Source organism: Prunus dulcis, chromosome 7, assembly GCF_902201215.1.
Source record: "Prunus dulcis chromosome 7, ALMONDv2, whole genome shotgun sequence".
NCBI lineage: Eukaryota > Viridiplantae > Streptophyta > Magnoliopsida > Rosales > Rosaceae > Prunus > Prunus dulcis.
Genome location: NC_047656.1, coordinates 19,600,442 through 19,624,070, shown reverse-complemented (window position 1 = coordinate 19,624,070; position 23,629 = coordinate 19,600,442). Strand labels below are relative to the sequence as shown.

General features: G+C 36.8%; 4 protein-coding genes, 1 long non-coding RNA gene and 1 pseudogene across 6 annotated transcripts; 3 read left to right on the top strand and 3 right to left on the bottom strand.

The window, feature by feature from the left end:
* Nucleotides 1–940: 940 nt before the first annotated feature.
* LOC117633608 lies at nt 941–1,708 on the top strand. 2 transcript variants are annotated; one of them, XR_004586686.1, is made up of 3 exons: nt 941–1,296; nt 1,398–1,466; nt 1,597–1,708. It is a non-coding gene; the product is annotated as an uncharacterized LOC117633608 (long non-coding RNA). The 2 variants fall into 2 exon arrangements; XR_004586685.1 differs by lacking the exon at nt 1,597–1,708 and having other exon boundaries at nt 1,398–1,484.
* A 3,229-nt stretch (nt 1,709–4,937) lies between these two features.
* LOC117633602 lies at nt 4,938–5,935 on the top strand (annotated as a pseudogene).
* A 3,546-nt stretch (nt 5,936–9,481) lies between these two features.
* Nucleotides 9,482–10,844, top strand: LOC117633601. Its single transcript, XM_034367261.1, has 2 exons — nt 9,482–9,914; nt 10,650–10,844. Exons 1-2 carry the CDS (start codon nt 9,492–9,494, stop codon nt 10,803–10,805), a joined length of 579 nt encoding a protein of 192 aa, XP_034223152.1. The 5' UTR covers nt 9,482–9,491; the 3' UTR covers nt 10,806–10,844.
* Nucleotides 10,845–13,402: 2,558 nt separating this feature from the next.
* On the bottom strand, nt 13,403–14,237 carry LOC117633606 (uncharacterized protein At1g15400). The gene has a single exon (XM_034367264.1). The coding sequence runs from the start codon at nt 13,973–13,975 to the stop codon at nt 13,634–13,636; it is 342 nt and encodes a 113-aa protein (XP_034223155.1). The 5' UTR covers nt 13,976–14,237; the 3' UTR covers nt 13,403–13,633.
* A 1,152-nt stretch (nt 14,238–15,389) lies between these two features.
* On the bottom strand, nt 15,390–18,427 carry LOC117633586 (zinc finger CCCH domain-containing protein 34-like). The gene is made up of 3 exons (XM_034367243.1): nt 18,150–18,427; nt 17,667–17,777; nt 15,390–17,183 (listed from the first exon to the last, which is right to left on the bottom strand). Exons 1-3 carry the CDS (start codon nt 18,219–18,221, stop codon nt 15,735–15,737), a joined length of 1,632 nt encoding a protein of 543 aa, XP_034223134.1. The 5' UTR covers nt 18,222–18,427; the 3' UTR covers nt 15,390–15,734.
* A 698-nt stretch (nt 18,428–19,125) lies between these two features.
* Nucleotides 19,126–23,011, bottom strand: LOC117633597 (NADH-cytochrome b5 reductase-like protein). The gene is made up of 13 exons (XM_034367255.1): nt 22,657–23,011; nt 21,968–22,010; nt 21,636–21,711; nt 21,360–21,419; nt 21,207–21,257; nt 20,952–21,006; nt 20,771–20,841; nt 20,639–20,690; nt 20,239–20,316; nt 19,941–20,030; nt 19,727–19,840; nt 19,540–19,608; nt 19,126–19,434 (listed from the first exon to the last, which is right to left on the bottom strand). Exons 1-13 carry the CDS (start codon nt 22,813–22,815, stop codon nt 19,378–19,380), a joined length of 975 nt encoding a protein of 324 aa, XP_034223146.1. The 5' UTR covers nt 22,816–23,011; the 3' UTR covers nt 19,126–19,377.
* Nucleotides 23,012–23,629: the final 618 nt, after the last annotated feature.

Here is a 23,629-nt window from a genome sequence, read left to right as displayed (position 1 = left end):
TGGAACAAGCAATTTTATACTCTAAAATTCAACATTCTTTGATCCACAAAATGTTGGTGAATCTTGTATCCAAAAAAACCAAAAAATGTTTGTGCATTCTTATTTTAGTTGTTGTATTTATGGGTTTAACCCGATTATTTCTTATAAATAAAATTTATTTTTTATTCTTACTCAAAGGACTAATACTTGGAAATTATTAGAATTGGAGGTATCATAAAGAATTTAAATTCTCATTCCTCAATATCACTTGTATACATAAAATAATTTAAGAAATAATTCTAGTCCAATGGGCTAAAGTGGCATTTTAGCCCTAAACCTTTAAAAAAAAATTTTGACAAAATTGTATATTTAAAGAGTATAGCCGCGCGGCTATACTATTTAAATATATTTGAACATTTTACAGTACAGCCGTGCGGCTATACTATTTAAATATATTCGAATCTTTTAAAAGTATATCCGGACGGCTGTACTCTTTTAATATATTACTATTAGAGTATAGCCGTGCGGCTAAACTATTTAAATATATTTGACCATTTTAACCGTCTGTTTGAATATATTCGCAGATTTTAAAGGTATAGCCGATCGGCTATACGCATTAAATATATTCAAAACAAATACGAAGCTTGCACTCGCAGTCACAGCCATTTCGCTTCTCTATAAGCACTTCCAAGCTTCAAAGACTCGGTCGGTCTCGAGACTCTTTCTCTCTCAACTCAAGCTTCGATTTCTTTTCTTTCGTTTCGGCTGCTGCGTTGATTGGATTGGATTGGACTCTCTCTATGAAAACCATCAAATGTCATTCAGCTATTGAAATCTCCACTAAGATAACAACTCTAATGCTATAAGGGAGTTAGGCGTCGCCTAGGCGACCTGGGCGGGTCTGGGCATCCTTTTTTTTCCAAATGAAGACAGACGAAGCTTGCACTCGCAGATAAATGTGGTGCGCGAGTGAAATGAAGAGACAGAGAAACAAACACGAAGCTTGCACTCGCTGTCCAATCTTCAAAATTCAAATACTCGGTCTTGAGCCTCTCTCTCAACTCAAGCTTGGATTTTTTTCTTCGATTTCGGCTGCTGCGTTGATTCGATTTTTTTTGTGCTTTTCTGCTATTGAAGTTGGCAACGTCAGATGAACATCCAAGGCAGTTTCTTAGTATGCCAGAAGAAGCCCAGCAGATGGTTTTTTAACCTGAGGCACACCTTGCAGTTTGGCATTGGATTACACCATGCCGGTCTGAATGACAAAGATAGATCTCTGGTTGAGGAACAAGATTCAGGCATTTCTGTTTTACCTCAGTAAGCATGAGTCTTTCCTGAAGAACACATTAGGAAAATAGAATATAAAAAGATCATTTTCTTACTCTATATACTGATTAGGCATATGTATTAAATTATAGGTATTGATTTGTACCAGCACATTGGCATGGGGTGTAAACCTTCCAGGTCATCATCTGGTCATTATTAAGGTAAGGCAAAATTTGTGCGGTATGTTTTTCATTTGGTTCTTATATTTACAAAGGTTTCTGGCAGGAGTATATTGCAGCAGCTGTTGTTCAGGACAAATTTACATAAGTGTTGATTCTCTTGCCGTCGCAGGGAACAGAATATTATGATGGGAAAACAAAGAGATATGTTGATTTTCCAATATCAATCACAGATATATTGCAAATGATGGTTTTGGTCACACATGACTATATAGAATAAAAAATGGAAAGAAAGAAATATGTGAATCAGATTACATGCTTTTCTCCCTTTATCATCCACAGTTGCTCAGATTCTACAGAAATATGTGAATCAGATTACATGCTTTTCTCCCTTTATAATCAACAGTTGCTCAGATTCTACAAGAAAGATGGGAGTAGATGTCCATCACAATCCGCCGGCGCCTAACAAATCATATTACTTTCTGAATATTTGCCTCAAATACTAGGAATCAGGTTGTTTGGGGTTTTGAATATCAGAAAATCTAATAAAGTCAATGGATGAAGTCTTGCAGTCCAATATCTAATCCATAAACCATTTTCCTTTTTATTTTTTCAGTACTCTACACCTATCTTTTTTTTGCTGTTAAAGTTCAGAACGCCTATCATTTGCATTGCTGCTGTGACAATGATCCTCTTGTACTTAAATGTGTGGTGAAGACACAAGTTAAAAGCCTTTGGTTTTTATTATTTTGTGTCCTTAGTATTTGATTTATTGAGCTTGTACAAAATCTTACATGAGCTCAATTACTTGCATGCATCTTCTGCAAACGGTCGTGCAGGTATTCTTCTTAGTAGTTACAATAATTCTAACTTCTTAGTAGTAGAACTTGCCTAGAATAAAAGACGAGTGCTAGTACGAATTGGGCCATTCTGCCTTGTTTATATTAGTACATTCTACAGCTAGCATATCAGTTGATTAGTTAGAGATGTTAATCGGGGATGCTGAGCACCCTTGAATGTTGTTAGTACATGCCTCTTTCCTGTATTGTTTATCTTGTTTTGTTTTTTTTCCTTTTGTCCTCCAAGAGAAGCTCTTCTTTTGTGTTTTTCCTTTCCACAGTACATTACCCTAAAAAGATATAGGGCCATTTCAGCAGGACTCAAACCTTCAGCTTTCGGGTTACTTTATATTTCTCTTTATTAAAATTGAGTATATTGTGGGCTGTGATTGCCGGTATTAATGTATGATTGGATGCAGCTTGCCTCTTTATCAAACCAGCGTACTCATGAAAGGTTGGATCTCCTACGCTTGTGAGATACAAGAGAGGTATTGCACTTTTCTTCCCTCTTGACATTAGGAATTTCATGTGCACATGGGTATGGTATGTGTACGAATGAGATGCTTCTTCTCATCTAACACGTTGTTTGAAATCTCATTTAGAATAGTTCGCATTTATCAATGCCATATGACCTCTCATAACTTCAATTTATTTCAACTCTTCTATTCGTTGTCTCTTTAGAATGTTTTGTATCCAATTTTCCATATGCAAAGAATATACTGATGTATCTCAAAGCAGAAGAGCAAGGTTGTCAAGAGCAATGAGAAAAATGTTGTAATTGTGTACATTTTAGAAAGTAAATTCTTATACAAGCAATTTTATACTATGAAATTAAACAATCTTTGATCCACAAAATGTTGGCGGATCCCTATTTTTGTTGTTGTATTTATGGGTTTAACCGGTATTATTTCTCATAAATAAAATAAATTTTTTATTCTTGCGCAATGGGTTAATAGCTGGAAATCATTAGAATGGGAGGTATTAGAAAAAAATTTAAATTCTCATTCCACAATATCACTTGTATAAATAAAATAATTGAAGAAATAACTCTAGCCCAATTTGCTGAAGTGGTATTTTAGCCCTAAACCCTAAAACAATATGACAATTGTATATTTAAAGAGTATAGCCGAGCGGCTATACTATTAAAGTATATTTTAAAGGTATAGCCGGGCAGCTATACTAGTAAAATATATTATTTTAACAGTACAGCCGAGCGGCTATACGCATTAAATATATTATTTTAAAGGTATATCCGTGCGGCTGTACAATTTAAATATATTCGAATTTTTTAAAGGTATAGCCGACCGGCTATACTCGATAAATATATTATTTTACAGTATAGCCGCACGGCTGTACTTGTTAAATATATTCAAATATTTCAAATGTGTAGCCGTTCGGCTGTACTCCTTAAATATATTATTTTAACGGTCTAGCCGCACGGCTGTACTTGTTAAATATATTCAAATATTTTAAAGGTGTAGCCGTTCGGCTTTGCTCCTTAAATATATTATTTTAACGGTATAGCCGCGCGGCTATACTTACTAAATATATATGAATATTTTAAAGGTATAGCCGCGCGGCTATTCGTTTTAATTATGTTCGAAACTAACTCCAAGCTTGCACTCGCAGTCACACACAGCCATTAAGCGCTTCCAAGCTTCAAAAACTCGGTCTTGAGCCTCTCTCTCTCTCTCTCAACTCAAGCTTCGATTTTTTTTTCCTTTCGTTTCGGTTGCTGCGTTGATTGGATTGGTTTGGACTCTTTCTATGAAAACCATCAAATGTCATTCAGCTATTGAAATCTCCACTAAGATAACAATTTTGATGCTATAAAATCTTAAAATCCTTAGAAGAAACTCTATGATAATCGTTTTGCATTTAAACAAACAAAAAAAATTGCAATAATCAGAAACACACGTAAATTGGACGCCATGGTAGCCACGGATAGACACTGGAATTCGTAGTTAGGCGGCCCGGGGGGATCTGGGCGGTCTGGTAGGATCTAAGCGGTGCCTAGGCGGTCTGGGAGGATCTAAGCGGTGCCTAGGCGGTCTGGGCGGATCTAGGCGGCCTGTTCGGTTCTAGGCAGGTCTGGGAGCCAGGCCGGGTCGTGTTCTTTTTTTTTTTTCCAAATGAAGACAGCGGGAGACTCGGCCTTGACTTAGTCTCTGCCTTGTATTCTCTATGATACTTCAGAATCAGAGATGGGCTTATTGTCTATCAGTCGCTCTAGATTCTTCCTTCTTAAACCTAGTTTAACCTGTGAATAAGGATATTAATCTTCCCTTTTAATTAGTGTGTGTGTGTGTGTGTGTTTACTCTCGCCAACATTTGGTCTAACCTGGGTTTGTGTAAAATTACGTGCAAAATAAAGAGAGGAAGAAAAATGTACCAATTACTTTGCAGCTAATAAGAAGTTTCCTCGTCTCTGCAACTGCAACTTGGTTGGAGTAAAAGGTCTTCAGAATTAGAAGGACCTTACGTGTCAGCGGAAGAAACGAGTAATGGAGTCACCAACGTAATGTGGAACCTACGTGTAATAGATATCTCACTATCTGAAACCTGACCTGTCAGACTGTCACCTGAGAAGAAAAGAACAGAAAACCCATGCCATATATATATGCATCATTCCGCCATTTTCACCTCTCAACTCTATTTATTTTAAACCGGAATTTGTGGCCTTCAATCCAGTTCTCTCCATTTGCTTGTTGCACGTAATATTTTCCAAGTTGAGAAATAGAGTGTTATGAAATGATGAAAGAAAGCATGCTGCATTTGAAGTCCTTGAATCACATCTCATTGGTGTGCAGATCAGTTGAGAAATCCCTTGATTTCTACCAGAGTGTTCTTGAGTTCTTCCCAATTAGGAGGCCTGGCTCCTTTGACTTTAATGGTGCATGGTATAATTCTTAAGAACTTGGAAAACCAACAACCACCCTTCATTTTTATTGAATTGGTTTACTCTGTTTTTGAAACATTATAAATATTGAGTATTTATTTGGTTATTGGTTAATTCTGTAACATTTGAATCATAGGCTATTCAATTATGGCATTGGCATACATCTTCTCCAATCTGAAGACCCTGATAAAATGCCCCAGAAGATCACCCAGATAAACCCCAAGGATAACCACATTTCTTTCCAGGTCTCTCTCTCTCTAACTCTTTTATTATTTTTTGTATGCTTTTATATATATATAACGTCCGCATAGCAGAATTTCTGTATATATATCTTCTACGTGTGTATTTGTGAAGTAAAAATGACTAGAAATACATTTGAATTGTTTTTAGTGTGAGAGCATGGTCACAGTGGAGAAAAATTTGAAGGAGATGGAGATAGAGTACGTGAAGCGCAGGGTGGAGGAGGGTGGAATCTACGTTGATCAGCTTTTCTTCCATGACCCTGAATCCCTGATGCCACTATGATTGAGATCTGTAATTGTGACAACCTTCCCGTAATACCCCTCGCGGGAGAGCCAGTCAGGCCCTGCACACGTGTCAATTGCAATGCCTAGAAACAACAACAGCAGCAGCAGCAGCAGCAGATGGCATGCCTCCCTTCTATACGCATCAAGGAAGATTACCTTCCTTGTTCATAAATTGTAAGGTGCGGATCATTACATGTGAAAATTTGATTAACCAACTTGAAAACTTATCTAGTATTTTAATTTTTAGTTGATAGCCTGAAATCTTGTGTGTTTTAACTTTTCTAGCTGTCTTGATTGAGTAACCAAATATGAAAATGATCTTACCTATAAGAGCAAGGGAAACCAAAAACATGAGGCATAATATGTAAGCTGGCAGTAATATGAAACTTACCCACCACATCACAGGATGATGAGGACATCTGCTTAAATGAAAACAGAAGAACTGGGAGCTCCCTTCAGTCCAAAACATAGAGCAAGTACATCTCATCATCTCATAGCCGCGCTGTTCTGTTTTGGGCTGCAAGGAGCACCCATTTCTGCAATTTCCCCATGAAGTCAAGGAGGAGAAGAAAGACAAAAATGGATGGCAATGGCGCATGTGCCAGCTATATATTTTGAACTTAAAGGGGCAGATGAGCTCAAATTTAATACCACTATTGCAGTAGAATAAAATGGTTCACGACTTGGTTCAAGCTCTTCAACCACTCTTTCTAAAACATAAATGCTTGCATGACAGCAACAAAATGAAATACAATACAAGCATTCATTTGATGCATAGAAAATTAAAGGAAGAAAAAAAAACACATAAATTTTGTAATTAGGAGAATATAATTTTAATTTTTACCATGGATGAATGCCTAGCATGCATTGATTAGAAGAAAGAACTGGGCACCATGATGACTTGATGAGTGACATCTAACTGACAAGAGAATCTTCAATAACGTACAAAGGTAAAGGTGACAACAAGTTTTCAATTGTTTCTCAAAAACAGTAAAGTAATTCCCAAGTGTGGTTGCTAACTACACCTCAGGTTTCTTTTTCTTCTTCCTCTTAAGGAAATGAAATAATTCCCCACATTAGTCATATGATACATGTTCTTTGCATTCAACATTAATTTCTTTCTTTCTCTTAACTGTCTTATTGACTTTATTTATCACCTACTCTGACTCTCACTTCAATTTAGTATCCTATTGAATACGCATTATTCAATCCGCTTTCTTTTACGTCGTGTTTGGTAATTGGGATTGAATTGGATTATTTATTCCTCTAAAACCTCACAATCATGCAGTTTTTTTCTGTCTCTTTCTCTGCTAGCCTAACCAATTTCTATCTACTTAAATTCCCTTCTGCTTGAAATGTTGATGTAGCAATTATTTTTGAGTTGCTTTGAGTGGTAATATGGATGGTTTGGATTATATAAGAAGCCCACATTCACCAAAATTTCAAATCTCAGGTCCTCACTCACACATCACACACACTGTTCATGAATGTGTGAGAATGAGACTTAGGGCTCCCCTTGCTTTAGGAACCTCACACTGAAAGGTCTGTTTGTTTAGCTTTTAGCCCACAAATGTCCTTTGGATATGGGAGCCTGACTTGGAGCTTCCAAGATTCCAAGTCCAAACCACCACATGGAGACTATATTATTCTAAAGACTAAAATACAACTTCTCCCATCAGACCATCAATGTCAAATTGTCTACTCTAACAAACATGCTTATGCTAGCCCCACAATGTATTTGAAATTTAATTTGGAAAGAGATATGTTGGTGATTATGTTATTTTATATATGGGTTTTTTGGTGTTTTGGGATGTGTATCTCCAAACCGGCTAAACTTTTGAGTCTAGGGGGACTGTAGACATGTTTTCATATCCTAAAATCATATATATATAAATTGGGTTAGGTTGTTTGACGAATTCTTAAAATTATAACTAGACATTATGAAGAGTCAATTGGGTCTAATTCGGTGAAAAATGATATTGATTTGTATATTAGCAGTCTTAGGTTCGAATCCTATGACACATTGATAGTGTGTGTGAAAACTCCCCGCTCGTTATAATTAAGACTATTGGTTGTATTAAACAATAGACATTATGAGAAAGTGCAATTATGTCTCAGCAGTGCCGACCCTGGACAAGGTCGGGAGGTGCAACCGCCCCAGGCCCATTGTCCTGGGGGCCCTTTTTTTTAAATTATATATTCATTTTTTTTTTAAAAATCACAATTTGGATAACCTTGGTTTCTTAAGATAACATTGGAACATGTGAAACTTCACTTTTTAAGATTTTGAATTTTTCAATTCTAATCTAACAGACTTAGCCTTAGGTTTTAAATTTTTTATATTGAAGTTTGAATTGATATCATTTATTTATTTTGAATGATAATTTTTTATTTAACTTGGACATATTAATTCTTCTTGTTTTTGCTTAAAAAACAAGAGTGACACAATAGGAACGGGCAAAACGAGTAAGAAAAAGTAGAAAAAGTGGGAGAGGAAAGCATGCTCTTTATTTTCGCCTTGGGTCCTCAAAAATTCAAGATCGACCCTATGTCCCAACTAAATTATTTATAAAAAAAACACCATGCAAAATTTTTGGATCTAGATAAAACTGGTCCCAAATTTTTAAAAATTAAAAAATAAAACAGAATTAATTTCAAAGAATTACTTTTATACCTTTAAGCATGTTGGAAGAAAGATAGCACATGTTGTCATGTTTGACCCGCGGTTCATGGTGATGCTTAGCAATTCTCATTGACTGATATCTCTAAAACCAACGCCATAAAACTATAAAGTAATTTTATGTATTTTTCCTCTTTTCTTCCTCATCCCTCTCATTTCTCATCTTACAAAAAACAAAGAATAAAATAAAACACGGTTCTTCCTCTTTTCCTTTTCTTTTTCACAAAATTATTATCTTGAACAGCCTCGTTGTAGAATCTTTTGAAATTTGTTGATCATGTTAATTTTGGGAAAATAATACTTGGAAGAAAACAAAGGTGGTTGTAAAATATAAACTAGCATAAGTAGGAGCTACAAATCTATACAAAATCTGTGCTGTCAATTCATGTAATTTAATTTATATATATGTATTCCAGATTAAATAAAAACAGGACACAGCAAAGACAACGACCATTTTGTTTTGTAGTCCTAACAAAATAAGCGGTACAAGGTAGGGAGCTCTTGGGGGCCTCTGCTTCTTGTCTGCAAAACCAAAACCATCGGACTCCAATATGCCCCAATGAGTAATTGCCAGTCTCCACCATCCACAAGAACCACTAATAATTTCAAGCCACAACAAACTCGTAAAATGATGCGAAATACTAACACAAACGATAATCAAATCAGATATTTAATTACCCAATCGATACAAATAGATACCTACAATGTAATTAGACCATCGTCTTATTTAAAGATGACAATCTGAATTTTTTAGATCATGTCCTAAATGACTAGGATCAATTAGTATTCAGCATAAATCCGAAATGATATGAGCGAGAAACGACATATTATCATTACTAATTGAAATCTGTTGCACAAGAACTTGATGTGACCAAATTAGCAATTTCATCAACAGTTTAAATATCCACAATCACAGGCAGTGACACATGGGTTTGCTGCTATAAATAATGTTACCATCCTAATCAACCATTTAATTAATACTTTTTGATTGTCCTGGTGATTCCAAACAGACCCCTCCATCCATCTCGCATTATATATTTTTAGGGTACCACAATAACAAATGCAAAGAGTCATCTGAGTCTGAGGGTTGAAATGGAGAAGCAGAAGAAGAAAAAAGCAGGTATGTCCAGTACATACATATACAACCCCAGCAGCGGACGTCACTTAAAGCCTGAGTCAAAGCCTCCTCCCAGTGCTGCCATGGCGGTGGATAAAAGTAAAACACCAGTTTTACGTAACTGGTTTAATTTATCCATCAGAAAACCAAAACCACGTTCAGAGTTTGATGTTCAAGATGAGCAGAGTCAGCAGCAAGGAAGAAGAGGAAGAGGAGGAGGAGAAGTGGTGGTGGTGGAGGCAGCAGCAAGGAAGTCAGTGTCTCATGTGGAAACAAATTTGGTATCAGTGGCTGAGTTTCTTCAGGTCAAAGTCTTGGTCTCTGACATGCCTGGCTTCATGCAAGTCCATGCCTTTCGCAGTGCAAGGCGAACTTATGACAGCTTGGAGAAGTTTAGCTCCAAACACATGGCTTATAACTTAAAAAAGGTATGTATGTGTGGTTTTGTTACCAATTCAATTCTCCTACATCTAATTTCATCTTGTTCTTAAATTCCTTTAATTAAAACAGAAAATAAAAATAAAAAGATTTATGGGTTGTGTTGTAACTTGTGATGATAATTAAGAGGGAGGGGCAAGAGCCCAAGAGAAATGTCTGGGATGCATACAATTGTTTTCTTTGGTGTTTCTTTTTGGAATTTCATGACTTGTTTTGGATGAGTGGGTTCATGTGTGATCATATTCATAGATTTGATGAAAAATATAAACAACCCCACAGGCCACATGGGAACACAGAGTCAATGAGTCACTGACTTGACCAGATATGTAATGTATATTTCTTGGTTGGTGCTTCAATTCTGAGAATACAGCACCCATCTCTCTCTCTTTCTCTCTGTGTGTCTCTCTCTCAGTGGGGCCACTTGACCTACAACAAGCAATTCTCATTGATGAGAGTTGTGGATCTTGATTATTCTTCTTTGTATCAATGGATCTGGATTGGCAGCATCATCATGTACATCTTTCTGAACCAGTTGTCCACTTGTCTGCTAATTGGGACTGGACTCCTCCTGTTCCAGCTTCCAACACCCCACGTGTTTTGATCACATTGCATCGAGTTCGAACTCCCTCCCTCCCGTAGTCCATTAGAATAGTCAAAAATAACCATTAAACAGAAATAGCGGTGATTAATTAACTAATCATGGGGCTCTCTGTTTCCTTGCGCAGGAGTTTGATAAAATGTATGGGCCGGCATGGCATTGCATCGTGGGCTCGGGTTTTGGGTCGTTCGTTACCCATTCAACAGGTTTTTTCCTCTATTTTTCAATGGAGAAACTCTGCATTTTGTTGTTTAGAACTAAAATCCAGAAAGCCCAGGATTGAATTTTCTGTATTTATTCTTTTCTGTTTTGTGAGCTCAGATAATCCCTTTATTTAATTACTGTATCGTATCACTGAGGATTTTAGAGTGTGCATAATATATCAATTATTATTCTGAAATATATATATATATATATAATATATTTGGACTTATTTGGTCTGCGAAGACCAATGCATTATATATGTTACTGGATTCATGGTAATATTTTGTTTATAAAAATGCTGGCTCGATCACCACCAGTGGCACTGACGCTGGAACTAACAGCTAATCATGACCCTAGCTCACCTAAACACATCCGCAAAGCTAATTATGACCCTTGATGCACATATCATTGGAGATACTTTTGACTCTAATTAGAGATATTCATTTCATGTCTTGCATATGAAGCTATGGGGAAAATACTTAAATGTGACCTTCATATCGTGTAGCAGTGCTGATCTTTAAAATATATTATGTTGTGGACATATGATATAGTATTATTAAATAGATACGCATGTTATAACATGAATGAATTGATAACACCACGCGACAATGTGACTGTCATACAGAATGAAAGAATTTATCAGTAAACCTATAGGCCGAAAGAAGAATTAAAGTTTAATTAATTAAAGGGGAAACATAAAAAAGAAGAAGTGGAGTAATTAGGAGAGATGGAGCAAGCAATGATGAGCAGTTATGGAGAAAAACGAATAGAAAAGGTGGAGATAGGAGTCAAGTATGGCTTGCCAGATTGGTATGACGCTTTCCTTTCGTGGTCCCTTGTGGGCGGCTGCTGCTGTGTTTTCGTTGGATTCTTGAATTTGTCCAAAGCAGAATATGATGGGGCGGTGAGGTTCTGTTGCGGCTGCTGCTGCTGATTGCTAATTTTTGCTAATTTGCTAATTTGGCTGCTTCTATTTGTCCAAGCATATAATAATAATATGGTGGTGGCCTTATTAGTTTTATTATTCCTAAGTATTCATAACCAAGTTTTTATTTTATTTTAAAAGTTCATAACCAAGCTTTAAGTAGAAGGAATTTTGCTGATTTTGGACATTGTATATGTATATGCAAACAGAAATTTCACATATTCATATATGAACCAACTCTGAAGTCATTGAAAGTCTTTCAAATGACCCATCATTTCCTTTGATTCTGACTCCAAATAGAATCAAACACAATGATGAAAATTGAAAAATATGTTTTCTTACACCTACTAAATATGACACCAATATCTTTTTCTCGTAACAAATTGTGCAAGCTGAATAGTGTCATATAACTTGTGATACACAATATTTTGGTATTATTACTTTTGAATTTTTTAATACATTTTATTGTAACATCCGGAGCATATAAAAATTACTCCCATATGTGCCAGAAAATAGTATTGTCAAAATCGAAATAAATAAAGCAGCTTTATAATTTGATTCGGTGCACCTTATCCTTATTCCTTACGTGTCCTTATAATCCAGCAAGCCCAGTGGACTAAGAAGCCCTACTGCCCTCAACTCACCCTATTGATTGACTTTAAAATGAAAGCAAGCCTAGAAAATTGAATCAGAAGACGAATTAGCTGATGTTTATTAGCTGTCAACTTGTCACACCTTTCTTTAATTAATTATTATGTCTGGGACCAACTGAGCAAATTGTAAAATTTCTTCAAAACTACTCCTATCTTAAATATTCCCACATTCCGTTGGCCTAAACTTGCTCAAATTTAGCTCTAATCCATCATCACAAGTACTAGATTTGACTTTTGGTCTTCATTTTTTGAAGCATTTTTGTTTTAATGTTTTTTTTTTAAAGGCAATAATAATATTAGAATACATGGGCATGGTGGCCGGCCGGCAATAAAATATTTAATGTAATTTTTTAAAGGCAAATAATTATTAGAAAATCAGTACAAATAAAAACAAAGTTGCTATTTACCAAACACACCAATCACACACTGCAAATTTCAGACATCATATTATAAAGGTAAAATGAGAAAAAATAAAAGATGCTGGTAACGCGTGTATGCATTATCATGCAATGTGCTGTCTGTAAATCCTTTAAAGGGGCATATTCTAAAAAGGCCCCCCCTATAATCTCTTATCTCACATGGAAAACAAGTCAAAATCCTTTTAAGAAAAAAGCCCAACTTTGTTGAATACATCAAATTTGCACTTCCTTCGCTTCCTACTTTCTTTGAAAACCGCCATGGACAACTTGTCCAATTATCAACATGAATTCGAATTGTGTAAATCACTTGCTTCATAATTTAAATTGATTTTGTTTTCATCAACACAAAATGAATTAATATTCAGACTGAGAACCTCACCCAATATCCAAAAGACAATCACTCATTCAGATTCATAATGAACAACACAATATGTGTAGCATTTCCCATCCTCCACCTAAGTTCGAATTCCCCTCCCGTCGACTAGATTGATTTAGACTATCACTTTTATATATAAAAAATGAAAATCACAATAACAACAGCATTAAGCTTAACTAGTAATTAACTTGATAATACACATGTTCTAGATTTTGGGAAAGCTAGGAACAACACTCCATAAGTGAAGTGAAGATTTCCCCATCAACAAAAACTAATTCTGAAAAGAATTAGAAAGAAGAAGGATGAAGCATAAATAAGAATTTTAATGGATATTATTGTAGCTCACCAGACACATCAAGTATTAATTATACACTTTTAACAACATTACATTACAATCACCCTAAAACCCCCCTTCTTCCCACAATCCTTTAATAACATCGAAAAATAAAAATTTAGAAAAAACGGGCATGCACTGTTGAATTAAACAAAACAAATCAGAACAAAACAGCTAGAAATTAAGTACAGATTCAATTTCTATGACCTTCGCTTATTCGATCTGGGTCGACGCGCTGACGAGGGCTTTGGTTTGCCGAAGGCGCCGCAGAGGCCACAGCCTGAGACTTTAGGGGAGGGTGGGTCCGTGGCTTGTGGTGAAACCTTGACCGTCCGATACCCCCGTCCGCCGTTGGATCGGCTGCGCTCCATGGTGGGGGCCGCAGCACCAGATTCTGCAGCCTGAGCCTGCTGAGCTGCTTCCTGCTGCTTTTCGGCCTCCACTTGGTTCAACGCCCTCTGTAGAAACTTGTCGTCCCAAATCAAACCCGAAGACCCCTGTCTCCTGAACGTGCTTTCAGACCTTTGCAGCCCCTCAGCCATGTGATGTGATGATATCTGAATCTCTGAATATCAGAATCTCTGATCTGCGGTCTTGGTTGGTTCGTGATGTGCTCGGTTCTCTCTCTAGAGTCTAGAGGCTTCTGTGGAATGGAGGATGGAGGATGGGATGCGAAAGTTGAAATTGAACTCGGCTATAATGGTAGGTTTTTTATATGGCTTTGGACTTTTCTGGGATAGAGAGGAGGGAGAGAGAGAGAGAGGAGAGAAAATGACAAATGTGTGTGTGAAACCTGAAATGTCGTATTTCAGTCTGCTTTTTTCCCCCTTGCAATTTTTGATTAAAACATACATGCCAAACAATTAATTAATTAATTACCTCGCCAGTTTTGCTTTTATTCTTCTTTCTGTTTGACTTTTATTTGATTCTCAACAGTTTTAAGAGCAGTTGGGTTAGGTTTGGGTAGTGTTTTTGTTGTTTTATTTTAATTTTACAAATAAAAGAAGAATTAATAAATAGATAAAACTAATACGAAAAAACAAAAAATAATTTCAAATGTAGGGGATTCAATGCAGCATACCTGAATAAAAGTCTTTATTTTCCATGTCTCTTTAAATAAAAGACAAAAAAACGTTACTAAACTAACTCAAGTTTGTCAAGAGTGGCAAGAATGGCTAGAATTCTCCCCCTTGGTTGTTGGACATCTGTTCCTTTCTAACTTTGCTTTGAAAATTGGGACATTGATGCAAAAATTAATTCACTTTGTGAATTTTTGGACATTTCTTGGAGATGGACACGGAAAACTTTCGTGTCATCTTTTCTTTGGTTGTTTTGTCGGCGTTATTTTATTTATTGTTTTTGGTACGAATGAAAACTTTTTAAAAAAAAATTTGGATGACCAGTCAGTCAGTCTGAGTCACCACTCTGTAGAGCCGCGTGGACCATTAGATAGGTTATCGGGTCAGGTTTAACCCAACCACGCATCAAACGGGCCCTTTGAAGTTTGATTGCCTTTGAACATTGCCCTTCCCTTAGCCCTCTGGTCAATCTTGTTGTTCTAGCCTCTAAAGCAATGTGTTTGACTGACTCAGCTAGCCAGCCAGCCAAAACAAGGAATGTGTCTTGACTCATTCTGCCTACCGGCTAGTTTGATTTGAATAATAAAACTTGATCACTGTTGTTCTCATTCATCAATAAACATTATAGTACAAGTGTGTACAAGTAAAAACGACTCAGGGAATATAGCCTACAATTTTAATCGAGTCATAATCTAAACTATTCTAAATTAATCTAAACGACAAGCGATACAAGGGAAGGTATGTTTTACAAAGTCAACAACATCGCCTTATAAAGGATGAATGCATTGACATAAACAACCCCAATCATACACACCACCTGGAATATGATAATACTGAAATGAATATAAAAGAAACAAACGACAGAAAGGAGCAAATATGAGCAAAAACCATAGCGGCAAGATGTGATATGTGGCTCTATTTGTACAAAAATCAAAACAAGCCCAATACAAAGATGCCAAGTCTTTGAAGATAGTGCATCAGCAGGGTTCTGGCAATAGCCTCCAAATCAGTAACTACGATATCTGATAGCGAAAAGTTGATTCCAAAAAGGGGTATTTCCTAAATGCCAGGAAGCTTCTACACCATGCCAACACGACACGAGCTTCATCTAGTAACACAAAACAACAACTATTTCTACAATTCTATCTAGCAAAATCTTATCATCACCACCCGAAAATCACTCTTCATTGAGTAAAAGCATGTTTCGTATCAGAATTTCTCTTCAGTTGCTGCCGGCATTTCCTTCCCTCTTGTCAGCTATCTTTCCTTTCTCTTTTAGAATTTCATTTAAAGGTTTGGGACCCTGGAAGTCCACTCTAGTTCTTCTCACATGCCTCATTATCCCAACGTGATCTCTATTTTCTTCTGCTTTCTTCTTCTCTTCTTTAATCTGGGCAAGGGTCTTGGGTCCTGTAAAGGTAGTTGACTTCTGTGCAGATCTCTTCTCCCTTGGTACTCGTTTCTTTGAGACTCCAGATGAAGGAAGCTTCTGCTTAGCCAGCTTTCTCTCCTTGTGATGTTTCCTAGGCCTATATTGCTGTGAATGCTTAAGTGAAACGCGTTGAATTCCAGCACTAGAGGAAGCTCCATTCTCCCTGAGTGATCCATAAGTGCTATTTCTCACTTCTGATGCCAATCTTCCATGCACCCGCCAACCCATACCATGCGTTTGAGGCATATCCCTGCTTCTACCAAACAACCTAAGTGCTTCATGCCTTCTTGATAAACCAGTAATTGAATGACAATCAGTCATCCTTCGCCTTCTCAGGCAGTCTCGAACATCCAAAAAATCCTCGTCATAGACAGCCAATTCCATTGGCATCAGTTTCCTCTTGCGGGAGTATATGGCATCCGACATTGTCTCCTTTGCATAGCCAGGAAATTTCCCATCATTACCAAGCATATGCTTGTTATCCAGAAAATCATAGGAGTCATATACATCTCTCTCATATAGAAGTTCAGCATCAGGAGGGCACACAGGAACATAGTCATCGGGATTTTCAAATTCATAGCCCAAGAAGTGGCTATTGAGCTCCCTGCGCTCCCCGTCAAGTGTCAGAAAACACTCCGGATCATCCTCACAACCCAAATTCTCTGATTTACCATCAACAAGAACATCAAAGCCTGGGGAGGACTCCCACCATTCCTCTTGCACAAGGTCATCAGCTTGCTCATCAGAACTCTGATCTGTGGATGAATGAGATTTGCTATGAACAGAGCCGTCTGCCGGTAGTGAGTCAGACCTAATTTCAGTGGCCTCTTCATCCCCAGACACAGAAATCTGAGGAGAGACACTTTGCTGTGGAACATCTCTCTGTGCTGACTGCTCGAAATAATTAAGATCCTCTTTGGGCTGGAATCTTGTATCAACTGTTTCCTTTGAGGCAGTTTCAGAAGGGTTGAGATGTGCCATTCTTGGACCTGGCATCATGTCATTTCCAGCAGATGCCTTATTTTCTGAAGAGAGTGCAAATATGTCATTAAATGCAGAGGCTGTCTTTGGAGATTTCTCAGTTGATGCACCGCCTTCAATGTCATGCAAGAAAGAGCATCTATCACCTTTATTGCAGAACCCATTGAAGTAAAAGTAACAAGGAACAATTGTCTTGTTTGCAGATACAGAAGATGGGGCAGACTCTGATGACGGTGCTCCACCATGCCCATCCAGTGGCTACGAAAACAGAAAACAGTTTCAATTGGCATTTATCAAATGACCCAGGGATGATAAAGAGTCCCTAAAACAACCATGAATTGATAAATACTCAATACATTACTCTGAAAAGAAAAGAAAAATGTATGGAAAGCCTCAATGCCATAAAATGACAATGCACCAAATTTTAAGTACGCATCAAGTGTCAAGTACTAGCACTGATTTAAATGTTTAAGCCTCACTTGTCAACCCAAGAAATGGCATGGGACAAGGAAGGAAACAGCTTTTTAACAGTACATTATACATTGGAATCCATTTATCATTTATTAAGAACATATATGAATGAAAACATGTGTTTTATCGTGAAACTGTGATTATCTTAAACATATCATAATTTATGTAACCACCAAATACAAACGAATCCCCAAATCCACAAAACAGAAAAAAGAGAAGTCATAACTAAGGGACATTGACGCAGTTAGAAAAATGAGAACAAGAGCTTACAGGATGCCTAAAAGCACAGGTTGGATTAAGACAATTCCCAGACAACCAGTACCAGCAATCCTTTGGGTTGAGCCTCGCAATCTTGCTGTGCCGGAACTCACAATCAACTCCCTGAAAAAGAACACCACCACCAATGTCACTACCCAAACAGATGAAAGATTACAATGTACTTAAATTGAAATATATTCACTGCAAACAGAACCCATTAGAAACAAATTGGCATTTTCTTTAACAGAACAAAAGATAAACACTCGAATTTGATAAAAATATTTGTAATAACCGTTCAAGAAAGAAACCTAGATCTTCCTAGGCTTTCACAAACCCTAGAACCCAAATATCCTTCAAATGTAAGGCAGTACGACGTAATTGTAATAATGGAAACAAAGAAAGAACCACAGCTCGCAGCATTGAACAAAATCTACACAAAAATAAAAGTAAAATCTAGTAGGAAAAACGAAAGGGGTCGTTCTTTTCTTCACGAACCTTCTTGCATGTGAGGGGAGAAGCCAGGAAATAGACGCAATCGGTGTTTCGCTTCAGCAAATCTTCGTCCATTTTGAAAACTAAAAATAAAAGAAAATGCTTAAAAGCTTGAAAAGAATTATCGGAGAGGTCTTAAGAAATGTCCATGACTGTTCTGATATTGGCTTCGATGGCGGAGAGATCGGGACGGAGAGAAGAGTGAGAGAGATAGAGGGTTGTGCTTTCGCTGCTGTTTGGGTTTTATTGTGACGTTTTGGGTCCTTTGGCGCTGCGACACCTCGTTTGGGGTTTATATACGCGGTTCCGTTCCTCGCTCTATATTTCATTTTTTATTTTCATGGCCCCACTTTCGTCATATGAAGTAAAAAAAAAAGGAAAAAAATAATTTAAGTCTAACATTCTTGCACTTTATTTACACAAAACTAACTTAACACTAACTCAATTTGATTATGGATTGCCAATCAAGTCTGACACACTAGCTTCCATGATCCTGTGGAATAACCGAAAAATTTGTATGAAACGGAGATAACATTATTTTGTTATTTCTAGCCAATTACAGTTTATTACGTGAAAAAGTTATCACGCGTGGCATACCGTAATTGGCTGCGAATAGCAAAATAGTAATATTCCTGTTTCATGTAAGTGTTACTCGTGTAATAGGGCATTGACTTGCAGACTATTGGTCTGAAGTTCGAACTCCTATGACACTGTGGTGGTGTGTGTGTGAAAAACCTTTGTTCCCTTGTAATTTAGACTATGCTTGCGCTATACAAAAAGGTCTGACATTAGCATATGTGAATTAGGTCGGTGTCCATTCCCTCTCCATACACTAGAATAATTTAGAATATTGCTTTGTTAAAAAACAAAAAAAGAGTTCTACTCAACCTACTACAATCTGTTCAATTTTAGGATTGGATCCGCGTTGGTTCTGATTAAGCACGACCAAGTTGCCCTGCTCTATCCATAAGATAAGTGGTAGATAACGCCCATCAAACGGTAGGGTTGCCTTAATTGATATAAAACTTGTTCAAAATGAAGGGCTAACAGCTAACTCATGTAGGCAATATCACAAATTCATAACCAAATATCACCTATTCAGCATTCTTCCCAAATTTATTATCGTAGATTTTGAGTTCAAGTTGCGTATGCTTCCTAAGAAAACAATTTATTACACCAAATTTGAAGTAAAGCCTAGTGATAGCTTGAAAAGCTAAAGGGTCTTCATCGATCAAAATTTGTAAACCATTTCTTCTGTGTATCCAAGTTCTTTTAGTATGCCAGTGAGCTGCAACAAAGCAAATATTATTTTTTACGAGTTTAAAAACAGAAAGAAAAGTGAAATGGTAATTGGTTTGACAGAAAGTACAAAGCAGGATATGCTCTTTCTTACCTCTCCTTGTGACCAGTCTTTAGCCTTGTCACCAGATATATGTTTCATCAATCCAGGGGGGCCACATACCTGTACAAGCAAATGAACGTTGGTTGATGAGTTAGTTTGAAAATTGAACTAGAAAATGATCTTGATTTCTGAAAGTGTATATATTATAGCGACGAGTACTCGTCAGAACAACACTTACAAGGATGAGAGTATCTTCAGCAGGACCAGGTAAGCCTTTAACGGCCATGTCCTTCGATATGTAACCTTTTCCCCCTTTCCAACTCTTTGTTGGATTATCTACTGTGTAATATACCTGAAATTTATTTTTCACAATATAAAGCCATATTTTGTGAGATAAATATCCCAATTTGGAGATATGCAGGGATAATATTTTACAATGAGACAGATCGTACCTTTAAATTTGGGTGGCTAGCTGCAAGTATGTCAAGTTTCTGTTTAAGCAATATGTCATCTGGGGAGACATTAGCATAAAGCAGTGACACCTAGGCCATCATCAAGGGTTAATTTTACACAATTGAACATTATGTTAAGGAGAGCATAGTAGACTGCTTATTTACATATGATCTTATGATACATAATGCTTAATAATATTATGTAATGTACACATATATTGACATGAGAATTTCCAGATTTCAAATAAATAAATTTGTGGTTGTGACTGAAGACTAATTATATAGGCTCATTGCTCACCTGAGTCGTGTCATCGGGATTTTTCATTATAGCCTCAATAACCTGAAGCATTGGAGTAATACCACTGCCACCTGCAATCTGGAATAAAGAATGAAATCAGACTTAAGACAGGGTGACCACATAGATTTATTATGCATTGGATGATCTCACTTTTTATAAGTAGTCACGAGAGTATAATTTTGATTAAACAGACATTGCAAGAACTGAAAACCATTTGTGTGCCCCAGCCTTTCAATTTCAAGCTCACATTAATAATCCTACCACTCCCCTACAGATGCGAACGTTACAACTGGTGCAAATGCATGGCAAGTTGGCAACCAAAGTAAGAGAGATACGTTAAAGCTGGAGCAAATTCTTATATATAAACATATATATTGAATTCTATATAACTTTTTCTTACCATGCCTATGCGTTTCTTCATGTTGGGAGTATATCTGAACTTTTCAATGGGCCTGCAAGGAACAGATACGCCGGATTATAAGATGATTTAGAGCATATCCTCTAGTAATACTTATGATTCTGAATAAGCTACCCCTTCACTTCAACTACATCGCCTGGTTTTAAGCTTGCAAAATGCTGGCTCATTTTTCCTTCTGGATACACCTGCATACAGTTTCAAGAGATGAAAGTGTGAATTACATCCATAAGAACCAGTGAATCCTCAAAAATCTTAACCAAAGCAGGAGAATTAGTGACCATTATTGACAGCATACCTTAATTAACAAGTCAAAGTATCCCTTCGAATCTGGATCTGAAATAGGAGTATACCTGAGAATATAGGTACACCAAACAAATACTGCAAGTCATGCAAATGTAAAATACGACCAACCAAAACATTGAAAAGCAAAATTAATAACTCAGACAGATGGAAAAGTGTATAGAATTCGAGGACTTCAAAGTTAATCAAGCCACAAGAATGATGAAAAAAATAAAATAAAGCATATTGACGTTGGGACAGAAAAACTTACGGGCGTATGACATATTTTGGTTTCCCTTCTGCATCTTGTTCTATTGGAGCCCTACAGTTGCAAGACCACATCGAAAAATTTAATATAGTGACAGACTTCCCATGATGAGGGATTTCAATACAAAACAGACTAATCATAAACAGCAAAGTATACCTCGTAATGAGACATGAAGCAACATCTAAACCCAACTTGGCAGTGGGATCAAATGTAAATCTGCCAATTTTTACAGAAAACTAAAAGAAATCAGTTTTCATGTCTAAAAACCTATAGGAAACATAAATAAATAAAAAGGACATCTTCATATTATTGCAGATTTATTTGAAGCTACAAAAATTTGTTCTTGGCTGTGATTCTTCTGATCTAAATTAATTTCTTTCAGATGATAGTTTAATATATTTAAGGAATCTGGAGAGAGTCCAGAGGATATACCTGAACAATTGAGTGTTGTGGCTAACCCTTGCAGTATCTTGCAACTTAAATTCAATCCACTTGTTGGGATTAAGCGCTGAAAACACATTGAAAGCATCTATTGAGCATGATGTAAAGGTGAAAAAATGGATATATGGCATCTCCAGAAATTTAGCTTGATATAACAAGTTTCCAATACTTTAAAACAAAACCTAATTCATGATAAACAGAAGCCTTCGAGCCAACCATATAGTCTTGTAGAAAGTCCAACCAACTTTCTCATCATAATGCTCAACTTCTGTGTACATTTGTGAGAGAGAGAGAGAGAGAGAGAGAGAGAGAGAGAGACTCACCAACTTTTGGGCCTGCCTGTTCTTTGATCTCATCTAGATAAACCTGTGAAAGAAAAGAGTCCTAGTTCTCAATACAGAAGAAGACCCTGAACCCTAAACCCTTAATGATAAATAACTTGACAGTATGGGCAGACCATCTAAAATAAATTGAACCCTAACTAAATAAGCAAGGAAAAAAATGAAAAACCTTTCATCTTTAGGAAACTCAATTGCAAAGATGTTAGGTGAATTAGAACATGTAAGTTTATCACATGCAGGTTGAGCAAAACCAAAAACAAAACTGAATATGATGCCATTACTCCAAACAAACATCCTAAACTACTGGTATGCAGATGCAAACCAAATACATAGCTAATCAGCCAAGAAGCAAGACCTGAACAAACAAATCCAAATTAGTTTTCGATAAGCACGCAGACAATCACAAACTGAGCCCTGTGCTTTATAATGAACCATAATCCAATATCAAAATTTTGAAATGCATAAACAAAATATCACCACAAACAAAACCCATTTCTTAAAATATTCAAAATCACCAATCCAAATCCAATATTCAAGAAACCCAATTAGGCACGCCACAAGAATGACCTCAATAGCACGCTAATGAAAAGAAAAAGAAACACTGAACACGAAAATGAGCGATAAATCATCAATCCGACTACAACCCAGATAAAATGAGCACGAAAATGTACCAAATCTGGCGAGGAATAGTAGCAGAGATAGGAGATTCCACCAGAGACAGCTGCGAGAGCTCCAAAGGGAATGCGAAAGCTGGACTTGGATTGGCCTCCAAATGAGTTGTTGAAGGCGATTGGGGCAGTCTTAGCCAGTCTCTGAAAGAAGGCAGTCATTTTCAGTAAAACACAAGCAAAGCACAATGCTCAGTATTTGTGTGCCCGGCAACAAAGACACAAGGGGGCTTTCTTTTGCTGCCTCCTCCACTGCTTTCTTTCTTTCTACTCTTGGCGTCGTTTCCAGTTTCCACTTTCGTGGGAAAATCAGTATTTTTAGTCACTCACCTATGCCTACGACCGTTATTTTAGAATTGTCCACGCCTCTGGCGTGGAATTCATTGATTGGCTACACAAAAAGTACACGCCGGTAAAGTTGAACATGTAAGCGAGCCCAATAATCCTTGGGTGGGCCGGAAATTACAATATGGGCCTGGCCTGATATAGGGGACTGCACATGAACAAGTATCCAGTAGACAACAGTAAAGCGAAAAAAACATAACCTTTCCTTTCTGGGAAAGTGTTAATAATAAGTGCGCATCAAATTTATCCACGAAAAGACGTGTTGGTATTCGATTGATTGAAATATTGGGGGACCATATCGACAAGTAAGGTGCTGACACGTTATCATTACATAATGACAAATTTTTGTGCCACATACGCAGCAATTTATGTATGTTCTATTTTCTTCCATATGTATGTTCGTTTAGTGTGTGTAAGTTTAGCGTTAGTTTGACATTGTTTATTTGGGATGATAAATAATTTTAAAAAAAAGTTGGAAGGTTAGCCCTCTTTGATAAATTATGAGAAAATAACTTATTGTTAAAAATTACTGTGAGAGAAAGTTATAAGGGAAAGCAGTTAATGAGATGTTTTTTTTTTCCGATTATGCAAAAATCAATTTCGAAGAAGCTATGGGTTTAATGATTCTGCA